The 18,862-nt window shown below is 41.7% G+C and overlaps 1 protein-coding gene across 1 annotated transcript in view; it reads left to right on the top strand.

The window, feature by feature from the left end:
- Window positions 1–18,498, top strand: part of PARD6G (par-6 family cell polarity regulator gamma) — a 57,061-nt gene extending 38,563 nt beyond the window's left edge. Inside the window, exon 3 of the mRNA XM_042869359.1 lies at window positions 15,713–18,498. Within this exon, the coding sequence (XP_042725293.1) occupies window positions 15,713–16,572 (860 nt within the window). The 3' untranslated portion in view covers window positions 16,573–18,498. The remainder of the gene's footprint in view (window positions 1–15,712) is intronic.
- Window positions 18,499–18,862: the final 364 nt, after the last annotated feature.

Here is an 18,862-nt window from a genome sequence, read left to right as displayed (position 1 = left end):
CATGAAAAGGGTTGGAACACCTCTCCTGCAAGGACAGACTGAGAGAGCTGGGGCTGGTCAGCCTGGAGAAGAGAAGGTTCCAGGGAGACCTGACAGCAGCCTTTCAGTATCTCAAGAGGGGCTGTAGGAAAGAAGAGGACAGGCTCTTTATTTAGGTAAAGGATCTTTAGTAGGGTCTGTTGTGACAGGACAAGGGGAAATAGTTTCAAATTAAAAGAGGGGAGATTTAGATTGGACATGAGGAATAAGTTTTTTACAAGAAGAGTGGTTACACAGGTTTCCCAGAGAGGTGGTGGATCCCTGTCTCTGTAGCCATCCACATTCTTTGCAGGCATTCTCCCTTCTGCAGACTTGAATGATCTCGGATGTGTTTAGAATTTGAAGACTGTACAAAAAAAACCCAACTGGATGAAAGAGGATGTCTGTGGGATGAGACAGAACAGCAAGGGTTGCTGTATTATCAGTGTGAATCAGATCAATAGCTGGCCGAGTATCTGGTTCCCCAGGTGGTTCACCCATCCATAGTCTTGCTTTTTATTGGTGTTTTATTTTTTTCCTCAACCTTTCTGTGTTGTGTGGAGCCAGCTTCTGAAGTGCTGCTTGTACTGGTATTATCAGCAGTAATACAGTGCTCTAGGGTGATAAACAAGCTTCTTTTGGACAAGTTAGTCTCTTGTCAGGATGAAGGGCTGGAAGTTCAGTTGGCAAAGATCAGGTATGGTCCACTAGGAGCTGTGTTGTTAAATGGCTCAGACTGAGCCTGTTGGGTGGGTTTGTCAAAGCTTTGTTATTTGGATGAAATGGCAGCTGATGAGCAAACAGAATTCAAATCTGGTGTGTGTGTGTGTGTGTGTGTTACAGCTCTCTAATGAACCAATTACTGTTCTGAGGGCTTTACAGTCCTTGCTCGTGAGAGGTGTGGGGCAGTCTGAGTAGGTGGGCTGATCTCTCTTCTCTGTATCAGAACCTGTGTAGCAGTTGGAGCCCCAGCATGACATTTGTGAGTACCGTAGCATACATGTTTCTGCGTGGGTGTCCTCTGAGAGGACTGGACCACATCTTTCTTCTAGTCTCAATTCCTATCCTAAACAAATGTTGAGCAACGTCTTCCTGCCTGCCTGCCCCATTCCTCTCCCATTAGTTGCTGCTCGGCTTCTGCAGTGGTGAACAAACTATAGGTTGGTCTTCTAGATAAATGTGTGTTAATGACTCAAAAGTTGGTGTGGTGTTTCAGGTGTTAGCTTTTAATTGGAAGTTGCCTCCCAAGTAAGTTGTCAAGTCTCAAACAGGAATTTGTCCATTTTCTCCGCCCTGCTGACAGCATTACTTCCTCTGGAAATTATCTGAAGGGTGCAATCCAGCATGTTTCAATTTTTTTTCTTTTGTTTTCCACACCAAAGATGCTGACAGATTCTGGCATAGCTTGTAAATTTTAGAGCTGGAGTCTCATGACCGTGTTGCTTGCACAGTGTGCCAGCACGTGGGATGCAGCAACAGTTTTTGTGGTCCAGTAGAGATGTGAAGAGGGAAAACTAAAAAGTTGGAGGAAGGAAGACGCCTGATACACGCTTTTTCTTTTATTTTACGTGATCAGTAGCATTTCCTACTGCAGCACTTGATTAAATCACAGAATCATAAGAATAAAGAGAAACTTTCCTCCTTTGTTTTGAATCGTGCTCTGCAAAATGTGAAATCTGAACTCGCTGGGCAAAAGTTCTCCAACTTGTAACTTACTTCTGGAAATGCTTTTTAGGGAGATGCTCCATTAAATTTGTCTCTGTTGTAATGAAAATGATTTCTTGAAATAGATATGGTGACAGCACTGTCATGCAAGGACAGGCTTTTTTTTTTTTAAATCTGCTAATAGCTGGTGATGTGTGTGCTGACAGCTGTAATATCTGCATGGGCAAACGATACAATCTGCAATAACTGGAAATGCCAGTAGGAATAGTGTCTGTGTGCTGCCCTGTGCATTGAAAGCTTAAAAATGAGAATTTTAAAGCACAGTTAAGATAACTGTTGGGATGGGAACAAACACGTAATGATGTCTTGTGTTTCCAAAGATGCATTTTCTGTCTGCTAAGAAAAATGCCATTTTCAGTGACTGACAATGTAGACAGCAGACACCTGGCATTTTATTAAATGTAAGTGAGATTCTTGCAAGGCTTTTATTTTGTATTTTGGGGTTTTGCAATGTTAAAAATATAAGCCATTTTTATTTCTGCCATTTAACCATCATCAGCTGATAGGGCACAGTCTGCATGCTGTGAAGGAGAAGGATAAAACATGAGGATTAAGACAAGTCTTAGTGAAAATGTTCTACTTTATTTTAATGGGTACCTGAGATACCTATAAATTCCAGGGGAGAAAGGGAATATTATGTGCTGATGGTTATCTTCTTCCAATTGAGGCCCAAACGAAAGCATCCCAGAAACTTTGAATAATAAAATTAAAAAAGTTTGAAAGGATACTTATGTAATTTTAAAACTGTCTGCAGGCAGACTGTTTAAGATGGGGAAAAAGTGAGAAGCTGTGTCTCCTGCTTTCTGAATGAATATAGTAGAAAGGGTTTGCGTCCTCATTTTTTGCAGGGCACATGCTCAAGACGTGCAGTTGTTGCATGTGATCCTTGCTCGTACAAATGTCCAGCTTTTATCCTTTTTGAAGTATTTTTGGTAATGAAGGTAGTTTGCATAACTCTGGAAAATGTAAATTGACTGGGAATAATAGATCTGTTAGAAGCAGAGAGAGGGAAAGCAGCTTAAGGACCTCAATTAATATCCTTTTTCTCAAGTGGCTGGTGTTCTTGGTATTATTCCCAGTGCTTCTTAGCCAGCCCTTTGTCCTAACTTTGCTGTTCCCTAAGTCTGGTTCTGTGCTGCTTCCATTAGCGTCTGCTTCAGGGGTGGAGTTAATGCACTCCATTAGCCATTCTGGAAAGTAAACTTCTAGTTCAGAACGTGAGTGAGACATATTAGGGTTTTTCTTTGAAGTGGAGTAAGGAAAGGTTCCTTAAGTGCACTGTACTCTTTTAGCACTTCTCATCAGACAGGCAGCAAATAGGCCAATTGCTTAGAGGTTATGAATTAAAGGGATATGATGAAAGTCCTCAGCTTTCTGTTCTTAGCTTTAGCTGGTGAGGAGCTGTCATCTGGTACAGCATTAAGCATCTTGCTTGACACATAAGCAGTTCTCTTTTGCTATTCACTGTCTCATTTATCGATATCTCCCTCAAAACTTAGTTGGTTTGGGTTCTGACCAGTACAGAGAAGAAGTTGGGGCGTTCCTCTTGTGTGAGGTTCCTAACCCACGTGTGGCCCATACCACCATACTTTGCTCCTGTTTGTGAAGGATCCCTCAGGCCAGCTCTTCCATGCTTCCCTCCTGATGCACACAGTCCAAGGTGGCAGCCGCCTCGCCTAGTCCCTGAGTGCATATCTGTTGTCTGAGTCTCCCTCTGCCAGAGACCTTACTCTTCTTTAGCAGTTGGGGCGGCTTTTGAAGATGTCTTCAGGTATATGAAATTTCAGATGGCTTCTAAATTGGAGGCTTTATGACTTCTGAATTGGGGATTTGCTGTTGGCCATACTTAACTGGAAGTACCGAGACACAAACTTGTTTAAGCTGGTAAATATAGCTGCTGCCTCACCAGTTGGTGACATTATTTCCTTCTGGATATTCCCTGTTGCCTTGCAAACTACTGCCAAGGTATATAGAGTGACTCACTTCTTGCAGTGCTTCCAGGATGGAAGTTCTTAAATCTGAGCGTGGAGATGACAATAGCGATGTTTTTGCCTGCTTGCTAGGTTCAGCAGTTGTCTGTGTTGAAATGAGCCCAAAGGTGACACACCCGTCCCTTGTAACACCTCGGCTAGCAGCTGCCATTTGTTGATGGAGTCATTTCTGCAGGGCTGCCTCTTGGTCAGGGCATTTCACTCGGAGGGTCCAGCAGTTTTGGGCAAGTCTTTGTTGTGCTCCTACAGAAAGCTCCCATTGTGAAGGAGCTCGGGCTGGCACTGCACAATGTGACAAGTCTCCTACGCAGAGTCCTCCCACAGCCTTCCAAGCCAGCTGTGCGGTGCTTGCACCCTGCAGAGGCAGTGGTGAGAGTGCTGGGAGCTGTTGACTGACATTATTACATAGTTCGGCATCTCCTCCTCGCTTCCTGTGGGCTGTGTAGCACAAGAGCAGGACTTTTTAATTAACACAATGATCTGAAGCTAGCTAAAGAGCAGAGCTCAGCTAAAATGGCTTCCTCAGTTGTTTGGGCAAGCAGCTGATGTGAAATCTGGCATGTTTACTTTATGTTGGCCTTTGACTGATCTGACATGAGAGGCATAAAAACAAATAGCACAGTGGTGCTTTTCTAGGAGAAATGTATGCTACAAGCCAGACTCCCGCTTTCATGGACTGGCTTTTTGATATCCATAATGCCCGGCTGCTCTTCAGTGCCTTACTCTTTCAGTGCATTTTGGTTACTCTGAGGATCAGGATTTTCCAGATTTCTTTCTTGCCCAGACAAGCAGGTGATTCACAGCCACAGTCTTGTTCTTTTTCCCCATTTTCTTTCTTAAACTTCCAGTACTGCATCTGTATATTAAAAGATGGAGACTAAAGGATCAGGGTTATTCCTTTCAGTTTAACCTATCATTTGACTTGCCGTGGCTAAGGGCCTGACTCCTGTAAAATGATACGGACAGAGCCAGATGAGTTCCCTCGTGTGTTGATCTGGATGTTAATTACATCCACCTGGAAAGAAAAACTGGACATGTGCAGATGATAAGCATGATCTGGATGGGTAAAGGTAAAGTTATCTCTTTCCTACTTCTGACGTTTTCCCCCCCCATTGCCTGTGCAGCACTCTGTACTAACATGGTGTTATCTGCTGAGCCAGGACTAGGTGTCATTAACTTTGAAACCTGTTAAACCTGTCTCCTCGTGCTCTTATCTGCTTAGAATGGGAGGAAGCACTCAGGTGTTTTTGGTTTGTGCAGAAGGTGCGCTGTGTCTGAGAGTCATGTACAAAATGCAATGGTTCTGCATTGCACACTTTTGGCTGTTGTTTTTCCGACATTTATTGGGCTGAACTTTTGCCCAGCGCAAATACTGGTTCCTAATGGTGATCTCCACAGTGCAGCCACAAAAGTCTGCAGAGCTGATAGGCTTCAAATAAGCTGCTTCAATAACTTACTAACAAATGCATGTGAAACACAACACAACTGTGTTGAGTGTTCGTATTCCTTCCCTGCTGCCTACCCTGGAGCAAAAATGTACAGTGATGGCATCAACCTGTGAACCACTGTTTTTGTTTTACGTAACTCTTTGTCTTTATGTAACTATTAGTCTCCACTTTCTTTGTCCTTGGAACTGTTTCTTCCCGAAGATGGGATACATCATCAAATAAAAATTGTCTTGGTCACCATTTGGCTCGTGCTGTGGGAATTCAGTATGGATTTAGTAATAACTGCCTGATCTTACTATTAAAGAGCTTGCCAATTCCTGATGCTGTCTAGCAATTTAAGAGAATGAGGCAAGAAAAGGCTTGAAAAGGAACACTGGGCTCTTGTCAAAAGAAAACAGAGGGGTTGTAGTCATTATTGTTCTATTTAGGGGGTGAGGATGTGAGCTGTGTGTCTGTGGCTGTAACCCAGGAGGCTGAAGGCAGAGGAAGTTGTCAGGATAAGAGGTGAGAAGTCGTGAGCTGAAGTTAATAGGAGCAGTTCAGTGTCTCTGGGCAAGGACACAGCTCGTATTGAAGCCTGTCCGAGTCAGTTTGTTGTACTGAGGAGTAGTTGTGTTGAAAGCATTCTTGGAAGCAAGCTATGCAGTGTAGTAATGAAACTAAGAGCTAACATACTGCATCTGTTCTTTTCTGCCTTTGAACAGTACAAATCCCTCCTCCTTCCTTAGAGCTCCTGGGCTTTGCGTAACCTCTGATGTATTCTCCAGGTTTTTAGCATAACCAGTAGGATGGGAACAGAGTCTCTTGTGAACAGCACACTTTTTATTTTATTTTTAGCCCTTCAGGATCCACCAATTAGAAGTGCTTCTTGCAATTTGACTTCTCATGCAGGATGCCTTTACTGAAAGGTGACTCTTCTGGAATTTACAGTGCTCTAAATCACTTTGCGTGCGCTGAAGAGCTGCATGTCTGGTCTGGCCACAGCGCAGTTTTTTCAGGCATGGGAAAAGCCAGCATTGCTCGTGCCTTTCATCTGAAGGAGGGCTCGGGCTGTGAATGCTGTATTCTCTTCTAGGTACACGACTGGGCCCCCCCCCCCCCAATCTAATGATATAATTTAGCAAGCAAGCTTGGCAATGACTCAGCGTTATCGCCTGTGTAACAGGAAAACTGAGGTTGTGAAGGGAATTCCCAGTGTCAGGAATAACGGGTGCAATACCCAAGAGTGGCACTGGCAAACTCTGCTCTGTTTGTAGCAACAGGATAGCATTTCTAGCACAGAGTGCTGTCGGAGTCTCGGTGCCAGGCAAATCGTGAGAAAATTGCTACTGCTGGCATGCCTGCACTCCCATTCAGAAAACTGGCTTGGCTAGAAGCAGGTGGTCTGTGCTGCAGTGTGTGGTATGGCATTGCTGATGGAATGCAAGGAATAACCTGTGCTCCTTGGGAGGTGTGTCGATGCTAGCAGCTGCCAGCATTGATGTTCGTTAAGGAGACAGAGTACTTGCAGGAGGCCCAGGGCTTGATTTGGTAACCAGAGAACATGCTTTCTTACATCTGAACCAGTAAATGTCAGCTTCACTTGCCGTGTTTCATGTTGTGTTCTGATATCGTGGAGCCTGATCTAATCCTTTAATTTCTGAACAATCACTTCCTGTCTGCCACTCCCTTGTTTGTATCATGTGCTCATAGGGAGAAACCCTGTTTTAAGGAAAAAAGTACAAGAGCCACTAGTTTACCACACCTAAATAATGATGGGGCGTCTCAAAGACTGCTTAAAGGAAGAAGCCAAATTTGCACTACTTATGAAACATTAGTGTACTTGTGTTGTTTTTTCTTCCTTGCTTTGGTGTTAACAAACAGTGCTTGATATTCTAGAAGAAGAAAAGCTCTGCAGTTGGGATAGGGGTAGCCTGAGGCCCATCCCCCTCAAACATACTAGTTCTGCTGATACCCACTGATGCTGGGCAATTGAACAATACTCTCTGTTCTACCTTGCTTTCAAGAGCCCTCTCTGGTGTGAATTTGCCCAAGGCTGCAGCCTTTAGTTAGTTTGTCTACAGAGTTGGGCTTGGAGCCCTAGCCTGTCACAGAGGAAGGAGTACAGTTGTAAAAATAATACTGGAGCAGTCATTTGGTCAAGAGCTCCACACAGCTGGTCCTTCTGCTGGGATTTCCCTCATCCTTTAAGCTGACAGCTGGTGAGACTTTAAAAGTAACAAACTGATTTTGCCTTCAGCTGCAGAAGACATGCAAGCTATATGTTGTGGTTGGCAACCCTGCCCACTGCAAGCTCTGGGTACCTCCTTGTGATTCCCTGCATGAGGTGAGGATCTCTCATTCCTAAGGCTGGCTTGTTTCAGTACCTCCATGGCCTGGGACTGAGGGCCTGGACTCTCCTAGCAGCAGGCTGGTCAGCTTCACGAGTGGTAACCAGTAAAGGCAGCCTTTGCTTCATACCAGCAGTGCTTCGAGGCGCCCCAGATGCAAGGCTGGGAGGGCATTGCTGTGGAGGCCCAAGCTGGGCAGGCAGGGAGCACGCAGCCTGCTGGCTGACCTGCAGGGTGTTCAGAGATCGTGACGGGCAAGTGCTGTAATAAATATCTTGGGCCACGCTTGTTTTGAAACCTCCTTAATTCAGTGATAAGAGGCAGAATCTGGATTGTGTTTATGATCTGATGACTTGGAGGCAGAAACCAGCAAAGTGCTTTGTAAAGCAGTGTACATGCTTTTCTGCCTCTCCTCCAGTGCAGGGTGTATGTGGTACATCTTGTATGTGGTACATCATGTATGTGGGGCGCATCTTGACAGTTAAGCTATAAAAATATGATTGTGTCCTTTTGTTTCTTTTTTTAGGAAGAGAAAATGAGTCCTAGAAGAATTTAAACTGTGTGAAAACTTAGTCTTCCCTAATAAAATGAGGTAGTGACATTTTAGGATCATCCAGAACAATGAGTGTAGAAGAGAGTGCCATTTATTCCTTCGAGTCTTAAATCTTCATTAAATATCAGTTTCTCTCCACAGTTTGGGTATTGTTTTGTTTCTTATTTCCAGTTATTTTTTATGGGAATTTAGAAGTCTAAGAAGGTGCTTCCTAGCCTGCTTGTCTGAACTAGCTTGGGATGAATAAGGTGTTAGCAAAAGAATGCATGAGAAAAAGACTGTTTTCTATACTGCTGTAATTCTTCTTGATAGTACCCTTGTATTTTGCAGATCTCATGTTTGCAACAGTTGTATGACCCCATTGCTGTGGTTATGAGCCTTTTAAAAAGGGCTTGTCCTGGCAATATTATGTTTTTTTTGTCTTTCTTTTAAACTGGAAAAAAAATCTTAATTTTAGGTGGGCAAGAATTGTAGTGGGGCAGGAAAGGAGATGAAACCCAGTGAAATTAGTAGCTGAGCTGCAGACACCAGGGAGGTTGGTAGGTACACTGCCTCCAAAGCTGATGTTCCCAGCTCTGGGATGTTTTTTCCTTCTAAACAGGAAAACAAGTTATATATGCTGCAAAAATGTGATTAGCAGATATCTGCATGCAGTATAATAAACAATTCTTGTCTGCTGTCAGTTTTGCCTGCAGCCATGGAAGGAGGATGACTCTGGAATGAACAGAGCGCTGTGGCAGGTGGCAGAAAGCAGCAGGAGGGAGAGCCTAACAGCATGCTAAATTTGGTTTCCCTTGGGCAAGCTGCAGGCTGCATTAGCTGGGTGACAAAGGTTCTGCCTGCCCAGTGTCTCTCCTCTGCTGCCTGTTCCGCAGAGCTCAGGGGTGGTCTTCACTGCTGGTGATGCTATTCCTGAAATTAGGAAAAGGTTCTGTTTTAGCATCTGTATCTACAGGGTGGTGTTCTGACCAGGTGCAGTACTGCTGCTCCTCCAAAGCTTTTCATTGGACCTATGGATTACCTTTATTTTATGCTCCCTATCGTGGTGCCTTTCCAAGCTTCATTTCCAGTTTCTTCAGAGACTCCTGTGAGACTTTTTTTTTTCCTGTCAGATGTATAAAGATTTTGAATGAATGTGATCCTGAGGTGATTTTCTTTCATTGCTTTGTGTTTTTTCAAATATCGTAGCTATGAAAAATAGAGTGATATTTTCCCAAATTTGCTCTGTGGTTCTATCTCTGTTTACCTTTATCTTCCAAACTTCAAACATGTGCAAAAGTAACTAATTTTTCAGGTACTGTGTGGGAAACAGTCACGTTTGGTACTCAGAGGCAGTAAGAATCTTATTAAAGCAGTGGATACTGTTATTTTCTTAGATTAGTAGGAGTTAACTTTAGCTTGGCCTCTTCATTTTTGTTTGGTTGTTTTTTGCTTTGCATTGGGTGTAGACATTTTATTTTGGAAATAAAATATTTCCTTTGCCAACGTATAGGGAGCAAGCAGTCAACATCTGCTTGATCTTCTGAATGAACTGAAGAGGTCCCACATCTTTTTGCAGGTCAAAAAATGAGCTAAATGATTAAGCCAAAACTCAAAACCTGCAACTTTCTGTTGCTTCAGTGCTGTATCTTTTGGCATGATGTGGTTTGTGCAAGGAAGCAAGGGGAGAGGGGTCATTGCACATGAAAATTAAATAGGAAGAGGACCCTGATAATCTTCTTCCTTTAAATGAAGATTGTCTTGGCAACATTGTCCCAGGGAGAAAAAGAAACCCAAACAAAGACCATTCTGGTAGAGATTAATGTGATATCTAAGGAGAATGTACCTCAGATATAATGACAGCGGACTTAGCAAAACAACTGAAAAGCCTCCCAAACAACTAGAGGCCACAACTTCACCTATAAAACAAGGAATATGAGAGTTGCTTTTTGGCTTACTAAGAGGGGGCTGTGTGAGGGCTTGCAGGAGGTGAGGATCACTTAGAGAGGTACAGGCCTGGACACTTGCTTACATTTGTTGGCATCCTCTTCCTCCTAAAGCCTCTCAGATTAAGATTTGGAGCAGCACTGCTATTCCAACATAAAGAGTCTTCTGCCAAGGAGGGAAGAGGTTCAGCAAGGGAACAGTGGCCTCTGATGATAAGCAGAGAGAAGTGCAGGAGGCTGCACATTAAATTCCAGAGTGATTGTCCCCATCCTTGATGCAAGTGGCTTTGAAATATCTCCTGTGTGTGTCTGCCACTGCAAAGAGAGCCTTCACCTAATGCAATTATACTTTTGCTTGCTGTAACATGCGAGACTAAGGAACAAAATAATGTTCGCTGTCGTGAATGAGAGCAGAATACTTTGAATTTGATAAATGTGTCGAGTGTAGAGATGTGCATTTGTATTCCTTTGATTTTAATCCTAATCAGATAATGAATGCTTGCTAGATAGGGAAGTATGTAAGTGGGAATTTACCTTTTTAATACTGAATCACTGTAGGAGGTTGCTTCTCACAGAACAGCAGTTTGGTAGGGGTTAGGCTAGAGTAGGGTGGTGATCTCAAACTTTATTTCTAGCTCAGTTATTTGGTGATATTTGTTTTCAAAAATGTCTCTGTGTTTATGAAAAGTGGGAAGAAATCATTTTAAAAACAAATGAATTGAGATTTAAGATAGTGAGAATGATATGCTCTCGTATTAATTTGGTCTTGGTGCTTCTGAAGCCCCATTGAATGTCATACCTAAGCTATAATGTTCAGGTGGTCTTCCAAAGGCTGATGAGGTTGTATCAAAAGGAACTGACACAGCAATGTGATGGAAGAGAGTAGTTAAGCATGTGTGTGTGTGCATGCACACCTGAGTGTGTTACTTGTCCTTCTAATGGAATAGCTTCTACAGCTGCTCTACCTGCAGTGTTTTTTGGATTGGTATTCCAGAGGTTGCTGGCGGCAGACAGATGATTTTAATATTCCTGTAATGTGGAATGCTGTGTTAGCATTTAGATAACCTTATTTTTTCCCCCTTAAACGCTCCTTGATGAGTGATACTGGCACAGGACTCCTGCCTCCCTGAGCCATAGTTCACTTCATATCTGTTTCCTCTGTAAATCCCTTTGCATGTGGTCAGCTTGCAAGTCGCTAGTGAGAGCCTGCCAGCTTATATGTTGTCTGATTGCTTTCACAAATGTGGCTGACTTTGATCTTTCTGAGAAAATAGACACTGAATACAACTCATGTAAAGCACAGACGGTGTCTGTAGAGTGGATGTGGAAAGGTAGAAGGGTTAACCACGACATGTTCTCTTGAAATGGTTTTATGACTGCTGCAAATTTGAATGTTCTGTAATAGAGATCTGCTGGATTGAGGGGTTACCCTTCGCTATTAATGACTCATTGGCCTCCTTCCCAAGCTGCCTGAAGTGCTGCTCTCCCTAGTGGAAGTAATTTTGTCTTTGAAGTACTTTCCAGAGCTGTCAACTAATGTTCCACAGTTCCCAGAGGAAATAATGAGCCATGAGTGTATGTACACTGAAAAAATGGACTCTGAAATGAACTGTTCCTATAGGAGCCTGGCAGTCTGCTTCTCTGTGGAATTCAGCTTGTTTATACAATCTTATCTGGCTAAGCTTTGGTATTTCATCTGGCAGGCAGCTCCTATGAAAAGCAGCTGTCCAAGCAATGGGAGTGGTGCTCCTGGTGGCTTTCTCAGAAGGTCTATAATTTCTTCCTTCATGTAAATTAAAGAAATACAATACCCTTTTGGCTACAACCAGATGCTCTAAGCAGTTTTCTTACCCTTATAAATAGCTCTTTAAGTGTGCTGTACTCTGTGACTTAAGAATAGGATTCATGACGGCAACCAGGAAGAAGGTATAATGTATTTTGTAAGTCATGAGTTGATAACAAAATTGTTGGAGGAGTAAATACCTCAAAAGTGTGGGCATCTGTAACTTTTTAGATATGTTTTAAAAGAAATTCGTTAAGTAAAATATCCATGCTTGAAAGCAAAAACCACCTTTATTGGTTTTACTGTTGCTGGACAAGAGGCAGTTCCACCAATTGAGGTGAGAAAACACTGGTATAAAGAAAACTTACCACAAGTGTATTTCTATATGAAGAGAGCTGTAGCATATATAATCCCTACCAGAAAGGTTCTGATGGGTAAGTAGGTAGTGACAACTATTTCAAAGAAAGGAGACAGGCAAAAAAAAAAAAAAAGAAAACAACCCACAAACATTAACAGGAAGGATGCAGGCATCCAAAGTACTTAAAGTTCTTTTTGCTATTTATTGCCAGATAGCAGATTGTTCTGAAAAATGTAGTTTCTGTGGAGGGCTGGTGCAGTAACTTTCAATGCCTATAGGAAAAAAAAAGAAAGAGGGTTTTTTGGGGTGTGCTTATGTGTAGGACAGAACTGGAGAGCTGATGATTGCTTCTCCAGCTGTGGTAAATGTTTTGGGTTTTTTTTCTCTAGAAAAGGTGAACAAGATGACTTGCTTCCTATTGAAGATAATGGGCCCAAATAAAGTTCAGACCTAAGTCTTTCAAAATTCAGTGGTTATCCATGATTATCCAGTTCACAGCCTATCTGTGTCTGAAATTGTATTTTGTACAGGTGAACGTTCGGTGCAGTCTGCCAGATTGTAAAGAATGGAGGCTGTACTCAGCACCTAAAAGTTAATTCTCCTTTTGTCATCTGTGCATCACATTTCACTCTGACCACTGTTCGAGACAGAAAAACATGACACCCTGTAAAATACGAGACATTAAGTACTGCTTAGATGTGCCACTTGATGGCACTTGTCCTGCCAGTGTGCATACAGATTTATGTAGCCTTCATTCTGCAAAAGGAGGACTTGATATTGCAACAGGAGAAACATGAAATACAAGCTCTGTCTGGTTTATATACTGCATACTTGTCTACCTTGGGATCAGGATTCAGGCACAGTCAGTTTTGTTAGCTAGAAGGGCATTCTTGCTTGGAATCCTGCATGGTGAAGAAATTGAAAACCTAGTGACTGACCTTCATTCAAAGCATATTGTTGTAAATTATGCAGTGATAGGTAGTTTTCATTTTGGTCTGACACATACCACCTGAACAGTGCATAACTGGAAAGAGGTAACAGGTCACTGTTTGACCACCCTGTAGCTGCTGAAAGGTGGTGATATTTGGCTGACTTCTCCCAGTTCTGGTGAGGAAGGAAATTTTTCTTGAGATTGACTTTCTGTTGCCCCAGCAACAACTGATGTTAAACTTCAGTATGGATACTTGGCTTTATTCCTGCTGAAAAAGTAGAAGCTTGGAATAACATGACAACCTGTTTTGTTCTAGCAGGTCGTCTTGAATACAAGCAATGCGATAATCCCTGATTTGTCAAGGAATGTATATTTTGTACTTGAATTTCTTCCAGAAAATAGTTAATTGTGTGTTACTTTTGTATGTTGTTTCCTTAAAAGCACTCCAAATTAACTCCCTTTCTCCATCCTGCAATAGATTTTAACAGTTTCACCTTTTAAAGTTTGGTCTTCATCTTTCTCAGAAGTGATCCCATGGAGAATCAGAATCAAAAACTGATGCCTGATGCTGTCTTAAAAACAGATCCTGTCAACAGTGCACCGACTTCATTTTTTAATCTTTTCCAGCCCTGGAATACTTGAATTTAAAAAATGGTCAATAATCCAGTATAACGTAACTTCTAATCTCTCCTCCTGCCTCATGGTTCATGGTTTGGAGGAGAATGAGCATTTTTGTGGCAAACTGGGCTCTTTATTATTAGTGGTGGTGGTTATTTGGAAGTTGCCCAAAGGTCAGGAATGCTGGCAGTCATCTAGGGAGACAGATTAGTGGGCTCAGCGCAGGTGAGGAGGTCATAAAAGCAAAACAAGGGCTTTTTTTTGTCATTGCCTTCATTGTTCAGCCAAAAGAAGCAACTTCAGACATGTCCCACCTGTACGTGTCAGATGGACCATTGTGCTTCTTTAGTTTACCTATGACATTAATACTCAATTATGACAAGCTTGAATGTTGTGAGAATTAACTCTAGGTTGTTCTTGTTATTTTAAGGAGAAGAAAACTCTTGTCAGGAAATCATCTGATCTGGTAAAATGCTTGCAGGCCAGTCTTACTCATTCAGTCTTAATAATCATATACAGAGGTGCAGGGAACAGCTACCTGGGTGTTGTCAGCAGAGAGGGGGATGACTGGGGCATGTTTAATTTTACCTGCAGTGCAATGAACTGCAGTCACCAGACTGATTTTCTGAGTCTTAATGACATGCAGCTTTTGGTTTGAGTTTAGTTTTTGCGTGGTACAAGAGGCAGTTTCAAACAAAAACTTGCATGTAATGTAATTTTAACTTTACCATCTTAAAATGAAAGTCTGGGGTAAAGTTTGCCTCGGTAGCATGCTTTTTCCAACCTTTGTTATCTAGAGATATTATTTTACTTTCTCAAGTGTTGTTATGCAGGATTAATTTATATGAGCAAAAGCTTCACCACACTTCTGTAAACTAATTGTATTTCTGTATTTTACTGCTTGTCTTCAACAGTAAACTGAAAGTCTGTTAGTTTTTATCTGAATAGTGTTAGCATGTTTAAACCCCTGGTGAAATGCCTTTCTAGCTAGTATTGTGCTTCATGTTCAAAATATGCGCAGTATTTCTAATGTGAACTGCAGTGGCACATTTTTTTTACACTAGGTAATTCATGAATATTTAGGTATTTTTTGCAAAGCACAAAATGAGTTTCTTACGTGGAATAACGTGACAGTGGACATTTATATATTGTTCAGCTGGTTTAAAGTAGATCACTTTGCACATGCCCTGGAAGTGCATTGAATACATTGACAGAGACCAAAGTATTTTAACTTCTGCAGTAGATCTGACAAAGGCTGCTTTCCTCTGGATTTTTCTCAAGAGTGGGAGGGTTTGTGCAAGCCCGCATCTGTTCTGTGCTCCTCAGCATATGGACTATGCAACAGGGCAGTTTCTCTCTCCCCTCTTCTATTCTGCTTGGCACCTTACTTCCACAATTTTTCTTTTTTTTTTGTTTTAAATTTAACACTTTAGCACTTCCTGTGGCTGTCAAATTCTTCGGAAATTAAAATATTCCAAAGAGAAGAGTGCAGCGTTGATAGGTGTGTATTAACATAAATCCCTCAGTGAAAGTGGCTAGGCTAAAAATACACATCCAGCTAACTCTCTCATACCCTGCTTTTGTGTTTGTGCTTGAGGTCTGCTATCAGTTAATGCTGTGACGGATATTAAAATATTCTTTCATTCAGGCTTTTATATTAGAAATTGTAGACACATTTTTCTCCATGTGACATGTATGTATAAAATTACTATCTAACTCTGAAAATACAATGTCATATAAGAAGGTGTATCAGGCTTGCAGCTGCAAGTAATTGCATTTCATGCAAGAGTATGAAATCAGAAGTCTCCTTCCTCAAAATGTGGAAGAAATATGGATAAGGCATTGGAAACAGCTAATTCATTCTGAATGATGTGTCAATGGACTTAAACTGAAACAAAGGTGAGGGTAAGCAGAAGAATTTGACTTCTTCTGTACTATTGGGAGTACAGCTTCAGTGAACCAGAGTAGGGAGGGAAAACTCCCTGCAGTTTGAATCATTCTGTTTGATACAGTGGTACGTTTTATCTTTCAGATGAAGTGGACTACAGTAATTTTGGGACCAACACGTTGTCAAGGAAGAAGAAGGCTCTGGTGACACTCCGCAACGACAACCTCCGCCGGCGTCCTCACATTAATATTGGCATGCCTCACGATTTTAGGCCTGTGTCTTCCATAATCGATGTGGACATTCTTCCTGAAACACACAGGAGAGTGAGGCTGTATCGACACGGGTGTGAGAAACCTTTAGGATTTTACATACGCGATGGCACCAGCGTAAGGGTTACTCCTCACGGACTGGAAAAAGTACCTGGTATCTTCATCTCTCGTATGGTTCCTGGGGGCTTAGCAGAGAGCACAGGCTTGTTGGCTGTAAACGATGAAGTCCTGGAAGTTAACGGCATTGAAGTAGCAGGAAAGACTCTCGACCAAGTCACAGACATGATGATTGCTAACAGCCATAACCTTATTATCACGGTCAAGCCAGCGAACCAGAGGAACAATATTATTCGGAGCAGTAGGATGTCTGGTAGCTCTGGGCAGTCTACAGACAGCACCGCTAGTCACCACAGCTTGCCTACATCTCACGTACTGCAGAACTTCCACCCTGATGAAATGGAGAGTGATGAAGAGGCTGACATTGTCATCGAGGGCAGTCTGGAGCCGCAGCACATTCCCAAACTGCACAGCCTTACTTCCAGTAGCCTGTCTAGAATCAATGGCAGCAGCCTTAGCCACAGACTTCAAAGGGACCTGGTGCTCAACAACAACTCTGGCCGAGAAAGCAATGGCAGCATCCACAAATTACTCAGTTCCTTAAAAACTGATCCCAGACACAGTCTGGTCATTCCCCGAGGAGGAATTGAGGAGGATGGCACAGTTATTACGCTTTAGTAGCAATTGCTGCAACTCTTTTCAGTCTTAAGTGCCAATGGGGACAATTGACTCTTAAAACTTGTTATGCACAAAACAGAGCTGATATTCTCATAGACCTCACAGGTGCAGAATATTTTTGCTGTCCAGGAAACATGGCATTTGGAGTTAGACAGAAGACTGCCATGCACTGCAAAATTGATCAGGAGAATGCCAGAGTGTAAAAGCTGGTTTATATCTCAGTCCTAAAGTAAGAGGGCAGATTAGTTGTAGTTTGTATAAATTAAAGCAGTTTTACAAGCTACCACTGGCAGTGCTACATGCTTGGGTTTGAATGCATGGGTGGATGTATTTATACACACATGTATATGAGTTAGGTTTTAATAGTAATAACAGATGTCTATTTGAAGTGGAATCTGTTTTTCCTCTGATATGAGTTTTAAAAGAGCTCTTCTCAATAGCATTACATACAGACCTTCTGCTAATTTGTTTATGCCACATTTGCAGTGTTATGTCTAAACCAGACAGGCTCTGTAAAAGTAGTTTTCTGCCGTTGTGGTAACAACGGTAGGGAGATGCTGCAAATGCATTTCCCAAATGAAAAAATGTATGTGTTTTTTAAAGTGTAGGGAGAGGAGGTTAGAGGGTGATGTTATTGCTTTGGGATCAGCACCACCTGCTGGTCAGAGGCAGATCTGCCTGCAACACAGATCTATACTATATGGGAAAACAAAATCATGACAATGAGAGCTTAAAACTGTTCATTATGTGTCAAATGTATTCTTTTTGATATTTATTAGATAATACCTCTTTTTCAAATTTTCTCACCATCTCTTTTTCAGTATCAAGTTCATGTGAATTCTAGGGATACATTACACGCAAGAAGGTGAAAAGAAATGGAAGAGTGCTAGGACTGTTTCCTTCCCCACCAAGATAGGTTCTTGCTGTATACAGCCTAAATCCTGGAGGTCCTTTCTTACCAAAATTTGGCCAATTGCTATACCAAGGAGGGATGCTGACTGTCTTTCAAAGCTAACTTAGAATAGTTCTATTGTTTTTGAACTCTTCTAGTAACCATAAAGCTTTATGTCTACACTTGATTTCTAGAAACTTACAATATGCTGGATGTTGGCGGTGGCCAGACATCCCTACTGGATGCTAGTTAAGGGGTAACCAGTGACTGCTGAGTGGATAACTGCTCACATCTGAAATGCCATGAATTTGTTAAAATGATCAAATCTAAAGTATTTTGTTACATCTCAATCAGTGTAAGGAGCAAAATATAAATGTTTTACAATGTATTTTTCTACTTTTAGCTTGTCTTTTTCTTTTTGTTTTTAACTTTGTAGTACATTAAAGGTTTTTTTTTATATGGTGAAATAGACATTTCTTAAATATTGTATGAATATGAAAATTCAGAAGTCTTGGTTTGAAAAAAAAAATATTACATTCCATTTTGGAATATGTAATGACTGGACAAAGGATATGTGGACTAATTGATTATTGCTAATTTAGAATGCCTGTGGAACAACCAGTCTTCTGCTCATTGTTAAGTATGTTTGGGACATTGAACTTAGTATGTTTCTTTTAGATTTGCTTTAAAAGTTTATTTTAAGACTCTTTAATTAAACCTTTTCTAGGTGTCACAGCAGTTATAGAGCTATACTTATTTTTCCCAGCACAGTAAGAATAGCACATTGATCCTATGTCTTAAATACATGTTTGTACTTTACCAAAGGTTTTCATTAAAAAAAAAAAAAGTGATTATATTGGTGCAGTAAAAAACTGAATAGCTGGATACGCTTCAGTCAGTCACACCATCTTATCAGGAGGGTTTTGTTACACCTTCTTTAAATAAGTTGTTTTGCCTGGCTGAGGGTTACTCATTTTGCCTTATTTAACTGATGAAATTGTGACCTATCTGCAATAAAATGTGCACTAAGCTTACTTCTGTGCTATATCCTTTCCCTTATCCTGAAGGGCAGGAGTACAGTACTTCTGTAGGAGTATCACACTTCCTTGGTGAAACGAGGTATGTTTTTTGGGTACGTTTTTGACAACTTCAGATTACCATTTCAGGGTTGCCTCTTGCTGCAACCGTGCAGTGAAAACCAAAAGCACCAATGTTTCTTCCCGCATCTTCCCATCCTGCCTTATGAATGGTACTGTTGCATTGATCCCCGTGGGGGCTCTGCTCTTTGTAGCAAGGCTTTCTTTGAGACTCCAGTCTTCCTTCAGGCCTTCACCTGGTTCTGTCTCCTCAGGAAAAGCTTAAGGCACCTTTCTCATGGTGAGGTGCGGCAGCTCTGCT

Source organism: Lagopus leucura, unplaced genomic scaffold (assembly GCF_019238085.1).
Source record: "Lagopus leucura isolate 7727_CA_CO unplaced genomic scaffold, USGS_WTPT01 Super-Scaffold_100002, whole genome shotgun sequence".
Taxonomy (NCBI): domain Eukaryota; kingdom Metazoa; phylum Chordata; class Aves; order Galliformes; family Phasianidae; genus Lagopus; species Lagopus leucura.
This window is presented reverse-complemented; position numbering and strand designations above follow the sequence as displayed.